Below are 22,354 nucleotides of genomic sequence, written 5' to 3'. Positions count from 1 at the left end.
GGAACGCCTGGGTTCTCTCCTAGGCTGGGGGAGGGGATGGGCTAGTCAGTGGTTAGAACAGAGGAGGCTGGTGGCTAGGATGCCTGGGTTCTATCCTCTGCTCGGAGATGGGGGCGTGTCTAATAGTTGGAAGGGGGTGGCAGGACTCTTGGGTTCTTTTCCCTGCTTGGAGATGGGATGAAGAGTTTAGTAGTTAAAGGGAGGTCAGGACGCCTGGGTTCTCTCCCTGGCTCTGGGAGGGGAGTGGGATCTTGTGGTTGGAGTGTGTGTGTGTGTGTATGGGGGGCCTTTGGGACCGGGAATCCTGGGTTCTTTCCGCTGCTCAGAGGTGGGAGGGGGGCGTCTAATGGTGAGAGCAGGGAGGTCAGGGGTCTGGGAGGTAAGGCTTTTGGGGTTTCAGTCCTAGCTCTCCCCATCTGTATATGGATCCCTCCCCCTTGGTGGGTTGCCGGAGCTGGAATGAAGCTGGGAGGTAACTGGCCCAGAGTCTGCCATGCTTGCCCTAAATCTGTGCTGTTGCTGAAGGATCCCTAGGGCCCCTCAGCCCAGGGAGCCCACCTAGCTTGGCCTTTGAGAGTGGCACCCCCTTGTGGACAATTGTGGAATAACCTGCCCAGGGGAGCCACTTCCTCCTGCTCCCCCTATTGCTGGGCCATGCCCTCAATTGCAGACTTTCCTCCTGCCCCCTCACCCCAGGGCGTGGCTCCTCTGGCTTGCCGGGAGTGATCCAAGAACCTCTGATTGGCCGTTCAGCCTCTGTTAAATTCATGTGGTGGTGAGTTCCACAGGCTGTTCCATTCCCTATGGCTCTCAGGGTCCCATTCCTGCTGCCCCCTCCCCCACCAGCGCTGTCTCGTGATGACACCCTTCTAGCTACATGCTGGGGGCTCAGGATGGAGAAGGCAGGGCAGACATGAGGTGGAGGGGATGCAGAAGGCTCTCCGGGGACTAAGATGGGTTCCCTGCCTGGGCACCTCCCCCTTACCTGTGCCTTGTGTCCCTTGCCCTACCCCCCTTTATAGGGTGTGCCAGGCATTTGTTGCCCCCTGCTGGGGGCTCAGCCATGTGGGGGCACCAGGCCCCAAGAAGCTGGCCTGTCTGGGGGGGAAAGAGTAGCAAGTTTGGACCCTCTAGAAAGCCCCCACTTGGTCCCACAGTGGCTAGAAGGGCCGGGAGTGGGCAGAAGTCAATCAGGGCCCAACAGGCAGGATAAAAAGGGCCAGTCACGCCTGCTAGGGGCCAGTTCAGGTGGAGCAGGACGTAACTAGTTGAGGCTGAAGATTCTCCAGTTTGTGCGAGGGTCAGTGAAAGTGTCACAGGGCCTTTCCCCTCTAGGGCCGCTGGTTCCCATCCAGCCCCAGGGCTGGGGGGTTGGGGACTCAGGGAGGCGAGAACGGGACACGGGGCCTTTCCCCTCTACATGAATGGGTCAGGGATGCAGCTCAACATGCTCCTAGCACTTGCAGCCCCATATGAAGACAATTATTACCATCCCAGCTCCCTCATGCTTTCTTGTTTTTTACCCTTCTACAGACCCCCAAACCAAGGAGAAGACCAAGGAAAGTCAACCCCAACAGCCTGGTGAATGCTGGACAAATTCTTTGTGCTTCTGCAGCAGATTCGACCCTGGAACGATCCCAAAGCAGAATTCAGGCTGCGGGTTATAATGAGAGACGACGGAGAGAACAGGCAATGAAATCATCTGCCCTGGTGACGCGATTTGCAGAGAAGCTGGGGGAGGGGAAGTGGATGAGCCGGGTTTGCGAGCTGGGAGGAGGGCACTGGGAAGCGATAAGTATGGATTTGAAGGGGCTGATTTGATCCCATTGATACACTCCCAGCTGCTGGTTGAGGTGCCCTTGGTGAGGGTCAGCCCCCCGGGGAAGAAGGTCAGCACGTTGGGGTGGATGGAGAAGGAGATCTGTTGGTGGGCTCAGTAGTACATGTATATGAACATGAGCTCCACCCACCATTTCTCATCCACCTTCAGTACTGTTGGAAAGAAGTGGTAGGGGAGCATCCATCCCATGTTCATCTGTGCCCACGTCAAGGACAGAGCACACGACACGCTGCTCTCGGAAGATGATGTGGAACCCGGAAGCACAGTGCATGTAGTGGTCCCCGCCACAGCAGTTGGGATGCAGCTTATGGACCTTGGCCTCAGCATCTGTGCTGAAGTCCTTTACCACCTGGTAGGAGTCGCCCTTGATGATGTAGATGTTGGGGGGAATCGTCTTGTCACTCCCGTAGAGATCCCCATCCTGTCACGCAGGGTGCAGTCTCCGGATCTCTATACCAGTCCCGCTCTTTTGATTGTCTGTCCGCAGGTAGCAATCCAGGTCGGAGCAGATGATAAAGAAGCCCTTTTGATTATCGAAGATGTCGGTGCCTGGGGCGTCATTGTGAGGGACCAATGGTCCATCGGCAGGAGTCCAGCCCTGAGACGAGGAGAAGTGAGGGCAGGATGTTAGCTCATCTCATCCTTTGTGAACCTTTGATGCTTGAAGATCCCCAGTTCCAAGAGCAACCAGGCACCTGTCTGCAATGAAGTCTCCTAGATGTGCCCTGCAGACCAATCTCCAGGGGGTGGCGCAATCCTGAGGAAGGGGAAAGCCCAGCGTCCTGCCCCATGAGGATCCCACCTCACACGGGCTCCCACTTTCCACCATGGATCTATCCATCTGGGCCATGTCTCCTCTATCTCACCCCATAAGTGCGAAGGGCTGCCCTGCGTGGAGATAAAGAGGGGAGGAAATATAGACAGGATCCCAAGGACTAACTCTGTGCCCAGCCAGGAGTCCATGAATGGAGCTCAGAGGAAAACAACTCACCAAAGTTCCCTCACTCCCGACCCGCAACCCCCCAGCTATCCTAGCCCTGGGCTCAGTCCTCGCCACCAGCTCTGCCGTTGCCCCTCAGTCCCAACACACAGCCCCCTGCTAGCCCAGCCCTGGGGTCCCCCCACCCCAAAGTTCCAGCTGACACTCCCACCTGGTAGTTCCTCTCAGCTGATGACAGCTCCGCTTGGGGCCAGGAGCGAGTTCCTGGGCTGTACCGAGATGGATGGGACCTTAGAGAAGAGCAAAACCAGCCCTGCAATTCTCTGGATGTAAACGCTGACGGGGTCTGTGTAGAAGTAAAATTTTATATTTGTACTATAAGAATTAATGTATAGTTTAATCATCCTGCCAGCCACCCTTTTTGAACAGCAGAAAGGAAAGACCCTCTGGAACACTGTTTAAAAACGCATCTGACAGACTGCCAGTGTCTGTACTAATGTTAAGGCAAAAACCGACCAAAACAATCCTTATAACTAATTATGGTCACCCTTTTGTTTTAAAATAAGTTGTAATGTCTACTTTGGTTTCCTATGTGTATTATATAAATTAGCCACTTTCGTTAAATATACATTTCTTTGTTTTAAGGTTTAGTAAGTAAAAAACAGAATCTTGTATTGTGTCTACGTTAAAAAAATTAATTTTTTTTTAAAAGCCCGGGCCACAATGTGAACTGTTTTAATCACAAAATGTAGTCAGGTTTAATTTACAAACTACTGGATACCTTTAAAGGTCTCTGTAAAAAATGGTTTATGTAAATAAAAAATGTATGCATCAAAAAGAAAGGTGTAAAGGCCGTTGTTATAGCCAAATAATCAAAAAAAATAAAAATAAAAACCCTTCCCAACGCCATCAGCCCACATCCATAATGGAAGAAGGGCAAATTAATACCCTGAGGTAAAGGCTGGCACCACTAGAAAGAAAACAATTAACTGCATCAAAACCAAACCAAAATAACCCCCTCCAAGGTGTTTTGGAATGTTAACATCAAAAAATAACACCAATTAAAAAGTAACCGGTCAGAAACTGACACAGCAAAATTCATAAACTTCAGCGGCAAAAGAAGACTCCATAAGAGCAGGCTGCTTGGCCATGGGACTTTGGGTTTGTCTTGCCGCCACTCCAAAAGCATCGAATTGCAACCGACAGAGCCCGGCTCCCCTCTGTGATCTATCTGGCTGGCCACTAGATTGATCCAGACTCTAGACTGGCGGGGCTGTATGCCTAATATGTATGTGTATGTAATTAAAAAGCATCTACTAACTGTCGTATTCTCAATAAATACGGCGTGCTGCCTTCTCCCCTATAAAAATCCCGTGTGCTTCTTGTAAGTATAACATCTGTTTGCTTCCTCTCCAGTGGCTCCTCCCCCTTTCCACTGACTCCGCCTTCTCACCAGGCTCATCCTTCCTCCCTCATACTATGCCTCCCTTTTCCCCTGAGTGTTCCCTCCCCATCTCCCACTCTGGCTTCCACCCCCTCACCCTGCCCCTGTGGGCCAATCGAGCCCCTTCTCCGTGTTAAGGGGTCCCCAATTCTGTTCCCCCAAGCCCTGCTCTCTGATAGGGGCCACGGCTGCTTCACCAGAGGGTGGGATCCCTGCCAGACTCTTATCTGCGTGGCCTGTATTGCAGCCACCTGCTATCAGGCCGTCCTGTGCTTGCAACACTTTGTGTGTTTCCAGGGAGGAAAACAGGACATAACCGATTAGGGCTGAAGGTTCTGCCATCTGGGAGAGGGTCAGTGACTGTGTCATGGGGCCTTTCTCCTCGAGGGGGATCTGGCTCCGATCCAGCCCCAGTGCAGGGGGATGGGTGACTCAGGGAGGTGGGAATGGGACAGGAGGCCTTTGCCCTCTCGATGAACTGGGGGGATTGAAGGTAAGGAACTAAACCAGTGCAGCTCAACATGCTCATAACACTTGCAGCCCTGTATAAAGACTATTATTACCATCTAATCTCATGCTTCCGGGCTTCCCCTGCAGGGGTCAGGCAGGACGGGTTACCTCGATACCCCATTGGCTCCCTGGGATTTTTTTTCACTTTCCTCTGAAGTGTAGTGATCAGAGATAGTCACACCTGGAGACAGGACAGAGTGGGTCACAGCTCTGAGCTGCCTGGTTGGTGCTTGGGCTGGCATGCTCAGGAGCCAATTGATCATCAGAATCGAGGTGGGGAAGGAATCCCCCCCACACGTCAGATTGGCAGGTATCTGAGGTAGAGGGTCATCTTTCTCTTCAGTATGGGGCAGGTGCAGGGTTGCCAATCCTCCCGGTTTTGTCAGGAGTCTCCTGGGATTGGGCTCTATCTCCCGGAGGGTACTGAAGCCAAACCGGGAGATTTTGGGCTGCTAAAAGTCCAGCAGCACAGCAAAGCTAAGGCAGTCTCCCTATCTCCTAAGGCACACCCCAACCCCATGCCCCAGCCCTGTCCTGGAACCAGCACTCCAAACCCCCTGCTGCACCCCGACGCCCTGCCCTAGCCCTGAGCCCCCTCCGGCACCCAAACTCCCTCCCAGAGCCTGCACCCCGCACCCCCTCCTGCATCCCAACCCCCTGCCCCAGGCTCAGCCCAGAGCCCCCTCCTCCATTCCAAAACCCTCGGCCCCAGTCCAGAGCCTGCACCCCTTCCCGCACTCCAACCCCCTTCCAGTGCCCGGTGAAAGTGAGTGAGGGCATTCTCCATCCTCCCGGACGTTTAGGGGACTGGAGCCGATGGTTTTCTTCTGTGAACTGGACAACCCTGCAGAACAAGATGGGCTTGTGCCCTATGCTGAGGCGGTACTGCCGGATGTACAGGTTCTTTTTGGGCTCCAGGGTCACCTGGGCTGACTCCTCTTCTTCCTGGGCTTCGTTCCAGTCCTCCTGCTCCGTGCAGGCGCTTCTTCCACTGTACTCGGGCTTGAGGGAGAACTGGACCTGGGTGCTGAGCTTGAGCCCTGAGGGACATCTCAGCAGAGATCCTCCAGCTGTGCTTGATGCGGGACATATGCTGCTTGGCATAGCCCACCTTGCGTGTGACCTTGTCTGACCAGGTGATGGGAGATTCGGAGTCCTTCGGTTCTTGATGCACTTCCAGGCGCCGGTTGAGATGCCTGTTGTGAGAGTCAGCCCCCCCCGGGCAAGAAGTTCAGCACATTGGGGTGGATGGAGAAGGAGACTGAATCGGTGGAGCTCATGTCATTGTACTGGTGGAACTGAGTCCCCCCATTTCTGAACACCTTGGTCAGGGTTGGGAAGACGCTGAAGTCAAAGTAATAGAGCCCCTTGCAGCATTCAGGCCGAAGGGGAGTGTCGAACCCATTTTCACCTGTGCTCATGTCAAAGACACGGCACATAACCCCCCGCTCTAGGAAGATGATGCAGAAAAAGAAATCATAGTGCATGTAGTGGTCCCTGCTCACGGACCTTGGACTCAGCATCTGTGCTCAAGTCCTTCACAACCTGGTAGGATTCGCCCTCGATGATGTAGATGTTGGGGTGGGAGGGGTTCATCTTGTCACTCACGTAGTGATCCCCACCCTGGCATGCGGGGTGCAGTCCCCGGAACTTGATACCATCCCCCTTTTTAGATCCTCTGTCTGTCGGTAGCTGCCAAAACAAACAAAAATATTTCCTGAAAACAAAACTGGTTTATTGCTAGTCAAACATTTTCAGGTTTTGTAAAGAAAAATTTGACAGTTTTTGAGGGAAGAAGACGCTTTCTGGGAATATTTTCCTTTTGCAAAAAAAGAATCTAATTTCCTCTCAATAACAATGTTTCTAATGGCTTTAATGATGAGGACACACGGCCGGACCAAACTTCTCCCCCAGCCACTTCTGCTTTTTCCATTCTCCTTCATCCACCTCCTTCGCAGCAGTTCCCAAACTTCCTTCCAAATCTCATCGGTAGTGTAGGTGATTGAATGGCGTCTTCTCTCTCCTACTATTACTATTACTCACAGCCTTGAATTTGCTTTGGGCTTCCTCCATGTCAGTAGAAACAAGAGAACCCTGTGCACTCTTTTAAGTGAGAAGGGGGCGGGTGGGGGGTAAATAGTATGGATTTGCCAAGGTGCCAGAGTAGATCTGAAAGCTGAAATCTATCAAACTGGATTTTCCATCCTTGTTTTTAGGAAATTTAATTAGGATAACTCCTTATTATTGAGTCCAGGGAGCGTGAGCTTTCTCATTTTAATGCTAAGCTCTACTCAGGTCTGCTTTTACCCTGGACAGTACTGCTGCAGTCAACAAGGCATATAATCATCAGCTTTATAGATCAAAGATTAGATACAGAAAATGTCCTAGGAACGTACTGAACCCAGATTACACACGCAGTCTGGCACTCAATGGATGTAGATAGACCAGTGTTGAGGCCTATCACCTGTACCATACAAATCACACAGTCAGATTTCTTACTACATTTATTTATAACAATCAGTTCTTCAATATCTCAACTACATTTGTCACACTTTAAGTAATTCTCTGATGCACTTTGTCTGAAGGCATCCTACTAACCTGGTCCCTGCTCTTTCTAATGTGGAGGTTTGAAAGAGTTTAAACTATCAAAAGCAGTTGCTTAAAGTTATTGTTAGAGGTTCTCTTAGGCTATTGAGTTGGATGGATAAAGGAGAAACAGGCATATGACATTGCTTAGTTAAAATGGTTTAGATACAAAAAATCCTGCATCTTGCAGGGGGTTAGACTACCTGACCCTTGTGGTCCCTTCTCACCCTATGGTCCTATGAGTCTATGAAAAATCCAAGATGTTTTTCCTTGAGGTCTTGCTAAAAAGTGCAGGTGCAACAGGGGAACTTCCAGATACTGGGATTAAAGAAACACAGTCTCTGAAAGGAAGTCTCACCATCTTTTCTCAGCCTGATAAGCCCGGGATAGGCGAGAGCAGGACACATGGTTTGTCCAAGTGTCTGGCAGCACTTCTAAGTTCTCCAGCTTCACTGGTAGGCTCAGCAAAACTCTGAGGTCCAGCATGCTGATGCCAGTTGATATACCCTGTTTGTTGGAGGATGGTGTCTAAGGTCCAATAGAGAATAAGAGGATTACTTGCCAACAGCTCCCGGATTTCTATTACTTTCTCTGCTGCTTCCAGCACTATCCAGTAGATGGCGCTGGTGCATGAACATTCTGTCATTCTTTGCTTATCTGAGGCTCTTAATGTGTTCGTCATTCCAAACACTTCCGATCAAGTGAGCTGTAGCTCACGAAAGCTCATGCTCAAATAAATTGGTTAGTCTCTAAGGTGCCACAAGTCCTCCTTTTCTTTTTGCGAATACAGACTAACACGGCTGTCACTCTGAAAATTCCAAACACTGTATTTTTGCATTAACCCGGCCTATTAATTGGGTCCCCTCCTTTTCAAAAACAATTTATTTTAATGTTTCCAAGTCACACACATATTAATTTTCCTTCTTCTGCCAGACAAACCCTACCACTTCTGGGGGCAACAATCAGTGTCAAAAAACCCAGACACAATCTTGTATAGTTCCTCTAAATGTAGTGGACATGGGGCCAGCTTTGTCAAGGTATTTAGGTGCCCGAAGGTGCAAACTGGGTTTTTCATGAACATCGTGGGTGTCTGCAGGAGTGAGAGCTTCTTGGGTTGAGTCTTGCATTGGTCTCCTGAAAATCAGTGGGATCAGTTCAGTCCCTTCAAACCCATGCTTACCACTTCTCAGTGCCCTCCTCCCACCTTGCAAAACCGGCTCATGTGCTTCCCGTTCCCCAGCTTCTCTCCAAATCTCGTTACCAAAGCAGAGGACTTTATTACATCTTCTCTGAGTCTTCTCTCGTTATGACCTGCAGCCTCAGTTCTGCTTTGGGATTTTCTGGGGGATTGAATCTGCTGCCGGAATTCAGAGAATTTGTCGAGCCTGAATAAAGAATAAAATTTTCACTGTTCATCAAGTTGTTGGTATTGAACTTTCTTGGTTTTCTCCTTGATCTGGGATCTACAGATGGGTAAAAATGGAAACAAAAGAAGGAAATCAGGAGGGAGCCAGGAAAGGCCTGGGAGTTGGGGTTTCTGTGGAGACAAAGGGGGGAAATATTTGTGCGTCATAAGGCCAGAAGGGTATGATGGTTCTCAGGGTACTAAGGAAGGTGTATCACCTAGTTACTCTGTTACCCTTTGCCTCCAGAGAGAAGGGCTCTTGCTTGTACTAGCTGCTTATCAGCTGCCTACCACCACCAGTCCCTGATAATGGGATCCCCAGAGAAATCTCAGTCCTTTGGCACCCAAAAGAATGGTGCACCCCCGTTTACCATTTTTATCACAGTGCCTTAGAATCATAGAATCTCAGGGTTGGAAGGGACTTCTAGAGGTCATCTAGTCCAACCTCCTGCTCAGAGCAGGACCAATCCCCAATTTTTGCCCCAGATCCTTAAATTGCCCCCTCAAGGACTGAACTCACAACCCTGGGTTTAGCAGGCCAATGCTCAAAGCACTGAGCTATCCCTCCATTAGCTTGGGGTACCCACCGACCTTGTTTGAGGTGGAAAAAAGCTTAGCTATGCCATTTGGTTCCCTCTCTTCTTTTTCATATTTTAAGAGGCTACTGACACCCTTAAGGAAAAATCCAGTCTTTGCATCTACATGGGGCATCCTGCAGTGTGTGAAGAAGCCTACAGAGTCTGATCTTACTAATTCTCTATGTAAAACGTTGTGACATCATTCTTCAATTGCCCACATGTGGTATTCGTTCTGGGAATTAGCTAAACGTGTGAATGAAAGCCAGGATCTTAAACCTCCTGGATCTGTTAGTTCCAAGGCCAGTGAGAGTATTGTGTTTGTGTGTATTGAGGCATTGCACAAAGAGGATAGAGGGACGGTGGCGTGGTGCAACCATACCTTGGGCCTTTCCTGGTTTCCAGATGTTTGAGTTTTGCTCATCTCACCATTCTGGAAGTCGACGACAATACCACCAAGTGACCTTCATTTGGCATTAACATTTTTGTTTTGTTTTGCCATTGAACATCCTAGTTTTTTTGAACAGGAGAAGAGATCTTGTTGGTAGGAGTTAGCGATCAACTAAACTGTTGTACATATCATGCCCTGCAATTTGCATACTGAGCCAGCCATCCCCACATACATCAGCTGGGCCCCACAAGCCCTGTTTCTGCATACCTCCCCAGCCATGCCCCTGATCTTTTCACTGTAACCTGGCCCCCTTGCTACTACTGTACCCAGCTCTCCACCCATCAGTGCATTCAGGGAATGCTTCTCCCCGAAATCTTCCCCACTCCTATAACCTGACTCACATGCATTGCCTGGAGTGAAGGACAACTGTGTGACAGTGGCCTGGTGTTCCTGGTCATGTGTCACAATGGGTGGAGTTTGTGGCAGGGGTGGCAAGAGAAATCAGAGACCGGGTTTGTTCCAAAACACAGAGAGTTTTATGTTTGGGAGAAAGATCCCTGCCCAATAGACATACTCCATCTCCAAGCAACAGGGGTGTGTCAGAGCTCTTCTTAGTTCTGTGCAGCAAGTGGTCAGCCATGAACACTTTGATTTCCTGATTAACGTTCTTCCAACACTGATTAAGAGCTTTCGTGTTGTCACTGTTGCAGTGATTGAGAGGCTCAGACAAATCAGGGAAAACTATCCCAGTTCCTGGACCCCGATCCCTGACGCCGTCCGCATCTGCTCTCACATTGTGTGAGGTGAGTACCAGGAATTAGGCCGAGATCACACCAGCAATGCCAGAACGGGGAAGCCAGGGAGCATAGCCCCATCACTTTTAAAAGGAGTGGCGCAGGGGCAGGGCCTCGGGGGGAAGGGCTGGCACGGGGGCAGGGCCACGGTTCAGGCACTAGTGGACTCCCCGGTTTTAGGAAGCTTCCAGCGCTCCTGGATAACACCACAGTGTCTGATAGATCACAGCCTCTTAACTCACAGTTTAAGATGCTGCAGGGCAAGCAAAACATGATGCCAAAGCAGGCCAGCTTGGTCCACGCAGATCAGCCTGTTGTCAGGAATCCCCCTTTCATGAGCCAATCCTCCCTCTCCTGCAAGCTTCTGCCACCTTGTGACCCAGGAATTGGCCACAATACACGTTAGCTACCCTGATCAGTGCACGCATTTCTTTCCCCACTGCAGTCAAGGTGCGTGCATTCTCAGCTCCAGACCTCCACATTGTGCGGCTTTGGAAGCACTGTATCAATGTACCTCGAGATCAGGACGTAGGTTCTTCCACCTGCCGAGTAAAACACAGAGTTTCACACATAACCGATCCAAGGCTTCCCAACCCCCTGTCCTCATTGGTGACCCCCATCCACAGCCACAACCCTTCTCCCTATATCTGTGCCCTCCATCCTCTCCCTCCCCAACCACCCCCAAAGTCCCATGTCTCTGGATAGTCCCTACCAATTATAACAGCTGTTGTGGGGAATGGCTGAGGAGTGGTTTTCTGTGCTCACAGAAAACTTCCCCATAAAATAATCACATGTTGTAACAGAGTCAATTGGAACAAGCTACAGGAATCATAGAATCATAGAATATCAGGGTTGGAAGGGACCTCAGGAGGTCATCTAGTCCAACCCCCTGCTCAAAAGCAGGACCCATACCCAATTAAATCATCCCAGCCAGGGCTTTGTCAAGCCTGACCTTAAAAATTTCTAAGGAAGGAGATTCCACCACCTCCCTAGGCAACGCATTCCAGTGTTTCACCACCCTCCTAGTGAAAAAGTTTTTCCTAATATCCAACCTAAACCTCCCCCACTGCAACTTGAGACCATTACTCCTTGTCCTGTCCTCTTCCACCACTGAGAATAGTCTAGAACCATCCTCTCTGGAACCACCTCTCAGGTAGTTGAAAGCAGCTAATCAAATCCCCCCTCATTCTTCTCTTCTGCAGACTAAACAATCCCAGTTCCCTCAGCCTCTCCTCATAAGTCATGTATTCCAGACCCCTAATCATTTTTGTTGCCCTTCGCTGGACTCCAATTTATCCACATCCTTCTTGGATGTTGATGAGTGTATACACATACACATAGGAAACCATAGTAGACATTACAAGTAGACAACTTTCCTTGTATGTTGATGAGTGTGAATATATTGTAACTAAAATATGCTTCATGCAAAAGGTCTCTTGTGAGGTATCGTTAGAAAGCTTATAATCTACTGAGTGTGGTCATCCTGTTTGTATAAAGGTATCACTCTTGTATCTGAAACTAGAAATATGAAATATAACTCTGAGGGCCTATTGTAATTATTAATGGTGGCTTGGAATCTTGCTGGCTCCCATCAACCAGGACAATTGACTGTGGACGGCTCTGGTTGCAGGCAGGCCTTGCTGTGAGTCTGGCTGGGAGGAAGGAAGGCTGGGGGTCTCACAGGACATGTGACCATGTCACCTGAACTGGAACCCATCTTTAACCTGGTGTTTTTCCACTGAGAAGGAGGGGTGGGAACCCAGAGGGACAAAGGATTCCTGCCTTATGCAAAAGCTATATAAGTGGATGGAACAGAACAAAGGAAGCAGCCATCATGAGGAATCCCCTAACTACCACCTGAGCTGGAACAAAGGCTGTACCAGGGGAAAGGATGGTGCCCAGACTAGGAAGGCGTCCAGTCTGTGAAAGAAACCTATTGAAACATCTCTGAGGGTGAGATTTTATCTGTTTTCAGTTTTATTACTGTATTAGGCTTAGATTTGCATGTTCTATTTTATTTTGCTTGGCAATTCACTTTGTTCTGTCTGTTACTACTTGAAACCACTTAAATCCCTACTTTCTGTATTTAATAAAATCATTTTTAACTTATTAATTAACCCAGAGTATGTATTAATACTTGGGGGGGGGGGGACAGCTGTGCATATCTCTCTATCAGTGTTATAGAGGGTGAAGAATATATGAGTTTACCCGGATTTATTTGGGTTTAGACCCCATTGGGAGTTGGGCATCTGAGTGTTAAAGCCAGGAACACTTCTTAAATTGCTTTCAGTTAAGCCTGCAGCTTTGGGGCCCGTGGTTCAGACCCTGGGTCTGTGCTGGAGCAGACGGGCGTGTCTGGCTCAGCGAGACAGGGCGCTGGAGTCCCAGCTGGCAGGGAAAGCAGGGGCAGACGTAGTCTTGGCACATCAGTTGGCAGCCCCAAGGGGGTTTCTGTGACCCCACCCGTCACGGAGAGTCGTGCTAGTTGAGCCCCAACCCACTCAATCCTCCAGGCTCCAACCCAGGGCCTTTAGAGAGTCAGCAGCATTGACCCCTTGGGCAGGGTGGGGGGTGGGGGTTGTGGACCCTCTGCATTACCCTCCCAGCATCACTTCCCATCACTGCTCTCTCCGCTTCCAGCCCCGGACAAGGAAAAAGACAATATAAAAGGGAAACCAAACCTCAGCCCCAACCGGGCTCAACACACAGTCCCCGGTGTCTCAGCCAGGCTTCTCTGACTCCTTTTGCAGGAGCCTGCAGGGTAGGTCTGCTCCTCCCCAACCTCCCCCTTCTGAGCTGGGCTGCTCCCTTTTCAACCCTTCCTCCAGTTGCAGCTTGCTCTGCTGCGCTGGAGGGGCGGGCCTAGCTGGGCCCAATATAGTCTTTTAACCCTTCTGTCCCAGTGTGGGGTTTGTATATCAGATCCTCCTCCCCACCCCACATGCACACACACCCTCACTGCAGGGGGGCAGGAGTGAGCCAGGGTCTCCAGATGAATCCATTCCTGCTCGGGCTTCCCCTGCAGGGGGCCATACGGGGCCGTATCGCCCAGCGCAGACATAGCCACAGACCCTCGACTCTGCTTCAGCCACAGCTAAGCAGGAGGCACCTCGATCTCGGCACTTTCTCTCCCAGATGCAGAGTGACCAGATGCAGAGCTGGCTGTACCAGGGCCATCAGTTTGGGCTGAGACCACGTGGAACACCCCTGGTGAAGAGGAGGTGCTGGGGGTGGGGATTGGTTGTGGATAAGGGCAAAATAACTGAGTTTACAGGGTGGGGGGTACCTCTGTTGAACTTCCACCCTGTGCTGTTCCCCACCCTCCAATCACCCCTGTCCCTCAGAGCTCCCAGCCCCCTCTACAAGATCCCCCAGTTTCCATTCTCTTCCCTCCCACCCCACCGGGCGGCATCTCAATCATTCTGCGTTTGGGAAGTTGTGGCACTTTATGATGCTTGACCCATAAATACAATTTTCACCTTCAGGGAAATTGTTTGGGGACCCCTAGTCCCGGAACTGTGTCTTCAACTCAGGGGGTTGGGGGTTTTATTATCTGCTGCTTATTAAACCTGTGGAGGGACTTATCACCTTATCCTACTTGTGAGTCTTTTGGGCTTTACTGAACCCCATCAGCTGGTGCATTTAAGATATCGTGGTCACAGGTCATCAAGGGCCCCTGCAAAGTATGCATAGCCACGGGACACTAATTTTACATTTGCTATGTCAGGTCATGTGATGGGAAATTTATGGGTCTTATCAGCGTGGGTACTGGTGACCCTGAGAATACTGCTTTACCCTCTAATGTTATATTTATCTTTTGTTTAATATACTTACTATGTTGAATGTATTGTGTGTGTTTGTGTTATTTCTGGGGCGTGTCCAACTATCAGGCAAGTAAGTGGGGATTATCCTGTGCTTAGAATTTTTCTCCCAAGCTGCCCGGGTGATGCAGCCAGGAAGTAGTGACGGGGGAGGAGGCCCTGCCACATAAATTCAAAGGGGAAGAAAATACAAAAGTTACATCCTGCTGAGTGGGAAGCAGGATCCAGAACAACCCAAGCCTGTCCATCAAAACATGTAAGGAGATCGGTGCTGAAGGAGGTAACTGGGTGGATGGGGGGGAGGGGCACTACCTTTAAAAGCTCTTTATTAATAGTATTTTGATCTGTTGCTTTACAAAATATGATACTTAGGATGCTAATTCTGGCTGAAAGCCTTGTTCATGTAATGGAGCAAGCAGTTCTGCTGCTAGTATCTGTTGAAATGCTTGGTCATGTTCCCACAGCGTCTCTCGGTCACCTTGCTTTCAGAGCGACCCACCAGTCCAAAAATCTCTGCTCCCGAGCCGACTCCTCCCAGCTGCCTTCGGTTTCATTGCTGCTCCACCTTGGCAGGCCCGTGAATTTTAAAAGTTTCCTTATTTGTCCATAATGGCTCTCAATAGCTTGTAACCATTTTTGACCAAATCCCACTGACTGCAGACTCGTGAAATTTTACACTTGGCATGTTAATCAACTAAATATTGTGAAACAACATTTTCAATAGCTGTAACCCTAAGCTATTTGTTGGATTTGTTTTTAATCAAGGGCATGTCAATCTTTTATACAAATTGCTTAGTTTTAATACAATTATTCTTTCCCCATTTTCATATCACTACCATATCGGTTTTTACTTGCTAACAACATTTACTTCACACCACAGCTAGACAGAACTTTTGGATAAGAATAGGAGTACTTGTGGCACCTTAAGAATGTTAATGGTGAAGCTCCATTTATATATTCACTGATCTGTCCTGGTGCCCGGTTGGATTTTGCATCCATGTGAAAAAGAAAACACAAGCTATTGTGGGTCCTTGTTGGAGCCTCTTTGGGTTTTTAATTAAATACCATGTCTTATCGACAGTTGTTTTGTCCATTGCTATAAACACTCCATGTTTCATGGGAAGGCACCTTCCTTCCATAAAGCAACCCTTACCCTTTATGTGCCATAAAATCACGTTAGCCGATGTAAGGTCTGAATGAGCTCTCCCCTGACATCTAGTGGTGAGCTGGGGAAGAGGACTTCAGGAGCCAACTTTGTTTGCATGAACACACCTACCCTGCCTATGTGCTCAGCATGAGGGAGCTGCTTTGCCCAAATGATGACTTTTGGCTGGTGCTGGATCACAAGTCACTTTGTTATTGGGGGCAGGGGTACGAGAGGGTTGTTATCCTTGTTGTGCTAATCAAGGGCAGCAGAGCTGTACTTGTACCCTGTGTGACACTCTGTACCTCAAAGTAGCACTATGGAACCCCCATATTCACACTTTTCAGAGTAGCAGCCATGTTAGTCTGTATTCGCAAAAAGAAAAGGAGGACTTGTGGCACCTTAGAGACTAACCAATTTATTTGAGCATAAGCTTTCGTGAGCTACAGCTCACTTCATCGGATGCATAAAGCAGAAAATACAGTGAGGAGATTTATATACACACAGACCATGAAAAAATGGGTGTTTATCATACACATTGTAAGGAGAGTGATCACTTAAGATGAGCTATTACCAGCAGGAGAGCGGGGTGGGGGGAGAGAAAACCTTTTGAAGTGATAATCAAGGTGGGCCATTTCCAGCACATTTCCAGGAGTTAACAAGAACCTCTGAGGAACAGTGGGGGGGGGGGGGGGGGGGAGGAATAAACAAGGGGAAATAGTTTTACTTTGTATAATGACTCAACCACTCCCAGTCTCTATTCAAGCGTAAGTTAATTGTATCCAATTTGCAAATTAATTCCAATTCAGCAGTCTCTCGTTGGAGTCTGTTTTCGAAGTTTTTTTGTTGAAGAATAGTCACTTTTAGATGAGAAATCGAGTGACCAGAGAGACTGAAGTGTTCTCCGACTGGTTTATGAATGTTATAATTCTTGACATCTGATTTGTGTCCATTTATTCTTTTACGTAGAGACTGTCCAGTTTGACCAATGTACATGGCAGAGGGGCATTGCTGGCACATGACGGCATCTATCACATGTGCAGGTGAACGAGCATTCTTACAACTACAATACCCACCTGATGAAGTGAAGAAACAGACTGACAGAGCCAGAAGAGTACCCAGAAGTCACCTACTACAGGACAGACCGAACAAAGAAAATGTGAGGTTATGAAATATTGCTATATGTGGCCAAGAGTCCTGTGGCACCTTATAGACTAACAGATGTGTTGGAGCAGAAGCTTTGGTGGGTGAATCCCCACGTCGTCAGATGCATGTAGTGGAAATTTCCAGAGGCAGGTATAAATATGCCAGCAAGAATCAGGCTAGGGATAACAAGGTCAGTGCAATCAGGGAGGATGAGGCCCTCTTCTAGCAGTGGAGGTGTGAACACCAAGGGAGGAGAAACTGCTTTTGTAGTTGGCGAGCCAGTCACAGTCTGTGTTTAACCCTGGGCTGATGGTGTCCAATTTGCAAGTGAACTGAAGTTCAGCAGTTTCTCGTTGAAGTCTGGTCCTGAAGTTTTTTTGCTGCAGGATGGCTGCCTTGAAATCTGCTACTGTGTGCCCAGGGAGGTTGAAGTGTTCTCCTACAGGGTTTTGTATATTGCCATTCCTAACATCTGATTTGTGTCCATTTATCCTTTTACGTAGGGACTGTCCAGTCTGGCCAACGAACATGGCAGAGGGGCATTGCTGGCACATGATGGCGTAGATGACATTGGTGGACGTGCAGGTGAATGCACCGCCGTCGGCAGAAGCATTCTATGTCTAGGTCCAGACTGTCATTTCGACCCTCAGGAGGAGTCCATGTGGAGTCCATGTCTGGACCTATACATAGAGTGCTTCCGCCGACGTGCACAGGCAGAAATTGTGGAAAAAAACCATCACTTGCCTCATAATCCAAGTCGTGCAGAACGCAACGCCATCCACAGCCTCAGAAACAACCCTGACATTATAATCAATGAGGCTGATAAAGGGGGTGCTGTTGTCATCATGAACAGGTCTGACTACCAAAAGGAGGCTGCCAGACAACTCTCCAATACCAAATTCTACAGGCCACTTTCCTCAGATCCCACGGAGGAATACACTAAGAAACTGCACCATCTACTCAGGACACTCCCTTCACTAACCCAGGAACAAATCAACATACCCTTAGAGCCCCGACCGGGGTTATTCTATCTACTACCCAAGATCCAGAAACTCAGAAACCCTGGACGCCCCATTATCTCAGGCATTGGCACTCTCACTGAAGGACTGCCCAGATATGTGGACCCTCTATTCAGACCCTACGCCACCAGCACTCCCAGCTATCTCTGTGACGCCACTGATTTCCTGAGAAAACTACAATGCACTGGTGATCTTTCAGAAAACACCATCCTAGCCACCATGGATGTAGAGGCCCTCTACACAAACATCCCACACACAGATGGAATACAAGCTGTCAGGAACAGTATCCCTGATGATGCCACAGCACAACTGGTTGCTGAGCTCTGTGACTTTATCTTCACGCACAATTATTTCAAATTTGGTGACAATATATACCTCCAGACGAGTGGTCCCACTATGGGCACCCGCATGGCCCCACAATATGCCAACATTTTTATGGCTGACCTGGAACAATGCTTCCTCAGCTCTTGTCCACTCACGCCCCTTCTCTACCTACATTACATTGATGACCTATTCATCATCTAGACCCATGGGAAGGAAACCCTGGAAGAATTCCACCACAATTTCAACAGCTTCCACCCCACCATCAACCTCAGCCTGGACCAATCTACACGGGAGGTCCACTTCCTAGACACCATGGTGCAAATTAATGATGGTCACGTTAACAGCACCCTATTGTTAAGGAAAAGTTAGCATATGTGACTCCATTTTGGTTTGGGGCCCACCATTGTCTAAGAGCAAGCACATCATGTACCAGGAGGAGTGTTCCTTAGATACTGCATTCCTGGGAAACTCCCCCCCTTGTCTCCAGCCTGTCTCGACTCCCAGTTTCTGTTCTTTGTCTGTTCCTAACTCCCTGCCTCCTGGCCTTTTGCTGTGGGCCTCCCATCCTGATAAGAAAAGTTACTGATGCATTGCTTTAGGGCCATGCTGTGTAGTTGAAGTAATGGTTTAGCATGGGGAATGTACCTTGCAAGAATAGGTGGTAGATAAGGAAAGGGTTTGTCTATTGGCTAAGGTTTCCGATGCACGAGGGCAACATGGTTTGCTAAAAGGTATATAACCTTTGTATAACCTGCATTCGGGGTCCCCTTCTGACTAGCAGGGGGGCACCACGCTCGAGTGTAATAAACTTAATGTCTTTGGGAACTCTGCAGTTGTGGACTTTGTTCGTGTGCCTCAGCCTAGACTCGAACTGCGCGTGACCTATCAGGTATAATTCGCAACAGTTCGTGGCGACCCAGATGGGACTCTAGGCTCGCCCCGACGGGCGAGACCGCGCTCCTCCTCTCGGACAGCCCCAGCCGGCACAGGGTGAGTTCACCTTTGAGAACTCCGAGGAGCGGGGGTGTGAGCTGTCACTTAGGTGATAAGGTGGCACATTTGGTGTCCTTTTTCGTAGCCCATTATGGGTTCTGGGCAGAGTGTAAGTAAAGGGACCCCTTTGGCTGAAATTCTCGAGAATTGGAGGAATATTTTTGGTACCCATGGTTTAGGTTAAAAGAAAGCTGTAATCTTGTGCAAGGTTGAGTGCCCAGCACTAACAACTCAAAAACTTCTCGAATGGCCACCGGATGGGTCCTTTGCTGGGGAAAAATTAACAGCACTTAGGAAAAGGCTGGAAGACAAAGCTTCAGCCCAGATGGATTATTGGTATGTATGGGACAACTGGGCTTATGCGCGTGCCGAAGGATGTCCTCTTTCTTCCTCCTTCTCTTATTTGTCTCAGGGGTCTCCAGCCCTGCTCTGTGCTATGCCTGCTTCTGCCCCTCCTCCTGCTTATGCTCGGCTTTCTGATTTGTGTCTGTTGCCTCCTTGTTTGCCACCCCCCGACCTGTATAGGCCTGCTATTGACCCACCCGTTGCTCTGCAGGCTCCCCTTGTCAAGCAACCCCTTGTGAGCCATGATCAGGCTGGCAATGAGCAGATAATTTTCCCCCGTGTCCACCGGCCTTTCGGCCCGAATGATTTGGTTACTTGGCAACAGCAGATGCCCCGGCTTCGTGACGATCCGGAAAAGGTTCTGCAAACTATTCGGTCTGTATTTACCGCGTTCAATCCTACATGGGGAGATGTTCAGGTAATTCTGGACACTCTCTTTAACCCCGATGAAAAATATTCCATCCTGGATGCCAATCGGCGTTGGGACGGAGAAGATAATACCCAAACTCCGTGGCTCCTGACGGATCCCGATTAGAATCCCAATAGCAATAAAGGGATGGCCAGTTAAAGTGGCGGTAAAAATGGCCTTTTAGAGGCTATACGCAAAGTTGGCAGTAAAACAGCTAATTGGTCTAAAATTCGCGAATGCCAGCAGGAGCTCAGTGAGCACCTCTCTGCCTTTTTGGCCCCGTTGTCCAAACAGGTTCGTGTCTATGGGGGTGGTATAAACCCTGAGGCAGAGGAAAACCGGCCTATGATGGTCTCCTTTCATGTTGATCAGGCAACCTCAGACATAAAAAAATATTTTTCTAAGCATGTTCCCGACTGGCCAGGAAAACCCCTGCATGAGGTGGTTCGGCTGGCCACTTTTGTGTTTAATGGCAGGGACGAGGAGAAACCTAGAGAGAAACGAAAGCAAAAGAAGGAGGAAGTAAGTATGTTGGTGGCCGTATTGCAGGTTCCCTTCGGAAACCAACCTTGGCAGGGGCGCGGCAGTATAAGAGGAAGGGGGCGGGGACGCGGGACAGGAAGAGGTGAAGGCTGGGGGGGGAAATGAAAAATGGGAACTGTAATTATTGCAAACAACCAGGACACTGGAAAAGGGAGTGCCCCCTGCTTCCAAGAGGGGCTTCTTGGCAGGGTCAACCAAGAAGTGACTCTTCCCTCTCCCCTCAGGCCCCTCAGTGGTATCCCCCTAACGCTCCCCAGGACCTTGTTGACCCCCAGTGACTAGGGGCGGAGATTTTGGGAACCTTGGGAGAGTTGGAATGGGATTTGGGGTTACAGTCGCAAATTTATCTAAAAGTTGGGGAACAGCTTGTGCCTTTTTTAGTAGATACCGGGGCCACCCTCTCCACTTTAACTTTTGTTCCGGGCTCTCTTTCCGATACCAAAGTTTGGGTACAGGGTATAGAGGACAAATCTCTGCCCAGCTCCCCTATCCTACCCTATCCCTGTTGAGCATGGTTCTTTAAAGTTGTCACATAGATTTATTGTAATGCCAGAGGGCCCCGTGAACCTTCTCGGGCGGGATGTGCTGAGCAAACTGGGGGCGCACATATATTGCCCCCCCGAGGGGCTCCGCGTGTCTGTCCCGGACTCTGCTGTTGCTTCTCTTATGGCATCAGTTACCCCTGTTCCTGATGTCCCCTCTGAATTGTCCAGTGTTCCACACAGTTTGTGGAGCATGAATTCAACCGAGGTAGGCCTTCTTAAATCAGCCGTTCCAGTTAGTCTGGAAACAAGGGACGGACCGCCTCCCTCCATAAAAAAAATACCCCTTGCCGAGGGAGGCAGAAGAGGACATTTCACTTCTTATTGACAGCTATTTGACTCAGGGGGTTCTAGTCCCCTGCAGTTCGCCCTGTAATACTCCCATTCTTCCTGTAAGGAAGCCTAAACAGGGACCGGACGGGCGTCCAGTATATCGGTTTGTTCAGGATCTACGGCTATAAATGGTTATGTTATAGCCCCCCATCCAGTTGTCCCTGATCCAAGCACCATTCTAACACTGATTCCTCAGTCGGCCACTTGTTTTACTGTCGTGGATTTGCGTGCAGCATTTTTCAGTTCCCCTTGGCACCCCGATTCTCAATATTTGTTTGCATTCACCTGGAAGGGCCAGCAGCTAACGTGGACACGTCTTCCCCAAGGGTTTTCAGGATCCCCCACTATTTTTTCCCAGATTCTCACAGAGGATTTAAAAGATATTGTCTTGCCTAGTTCATCTGTCCTAGTTCAATATGTGGATTATTTGAGAATTGCTAACATAGTTCCTATTTTTAAGAAAGGGAAAAAAAGTGATCCAGGTAACTATAGGCCTGTTAGTTTGACATCTGTAGTATGCAAGGTCTTGGAAAAAATTTTGAAGGAGAAGGTAGTTAAGGACATTGAAGTCAATAGTAAATGGGACAAAATACAACATGGTTTTACAAAAGGTAGATCGTGCCAAACCAACCTGATCTCCTTCTTTGAGAAAGTAACAGATTTTTTAGACAAAGGAAATACAGTGGATCTAATTTACCTAGATTTCAGTAAGGCGTTTGATACCGTGCCACATGGGGAATTATTAGTTAAATTGGATAAGATGGGGATCCACAGGAAAATTGAAAGGTGGATAAGGAATTGGTAAAAGGGGAGACTACAGCAGGTCCTACTGAAAGGTGAACTGTCAGGCTGGAGGGAGGTTACCAGTGGAGTTCCTCAGGGATCGGTTTTGCGACCAATCTTATTTAATCTTTTTATTACTGATCTTGGCACAAAAAGTGGGAGTGTGCTAGTAAAGTTTGCGGATGACACAAAGCTAGGAGGTATTGTCAATTTAGAGAAGGACAGGGATATCCTACAGGAGGATCTGGATGACCTTGTAAACTGGAGTAATAGTAATAGGATGAAATTTAATAGTGAGAAGTGTAAGGTCATGCATTTAGGGATTAATAACAAGAATTTTAGTTATAAGCTGGGGACGCATCAATTAGAAGTATCAGAGGAGGAGAAGGACCTTGGAGTATTGGTTGATCATAGGATGACTATGAGCCGCCAATGTGATATGGCTGTGAAAAAAGCTAATGTGGTCT

The 22,354-nt window shown here is 48.9% G+C and overlaps 1 protein-coding gene and 1 long non-coding RNA gene across 4 annotated transcripts; both read left to right on the top strand.

The window, feature by feature from the left end:
* Positions 1–13: 13 nt before the first annotated feature.
* LOC142068845 (uncharacterized) lies at positions 14–4,149 on the top strand. 2 transcript variants are annotated; one of them, XR_012664766.1, is made up of 3 exons: positions 14–472; positions 1,534–2,192; positions 2,328–4,149. It is a non-coding gene; the product is annotated as an uncharacterized LOC142068845 (long non-coding RNA). The 2 variants fall into 2 exon arrangements; XR_012664767.1 differs by lacking the exon at positions 14–472 and adding an exon at positions 485–775.
* A 10,188-nt stretch (positions 4,150–14,337) lies between these two features.
* On the top strand, positions 14,338–18,653 carry LOC142068844 (uncharacterized). 2 transcript variants are annotated; one of them, XM_075118917.1, is made up of 3 exons: positions 14,338–14,562; positions 16,420–16,609; positions 17,100–18,653. In XM_075118917.1, exons 2-3 carry the CDS (start codon positions 16,439–16,441, stop codon positions 18,138–18,140), a joined length of 1,212 nt encoding a protein of 403 aa, XP_074975018.1. In that variant the 5' UTR covers positions 14,338–14,562; positions 16,420–16,438; the 3' UTR covers positions 18,141–18,653. The 2 variants fall into 2 exon arrangements, with proteins under 2 accessions (XP_074975018.1, XP_074975017.1); XM_075118916.1 differs by lacking the exon at positions 14,338–14,562 and having other exon boundaries at positions 16,221–16,609.
* The last annotated feature ends 3,701 nt before the right edge of the window (positions 18,654–22,354 follow it).

This window comes from Caretta caretta, chromosome 13 (assembly GCF_965140235.1).
Source record: "Caretta caretta isolate rCarCar2 chromosome 13, rCarCar1.hap1, whole genome shotgun sequence".
In the NCBI taxonomy this organism is placed as follows: Eukaryota; Metazoa; Chordata; order Testudines; family Cheloniidae; genus Caretta; species Caretta caretta.
The sequence above is the reverse complement of the archived record's forward strand: the minus strand, read 5'-3'. Positions and strand labels throughout refer to the sequence as shown.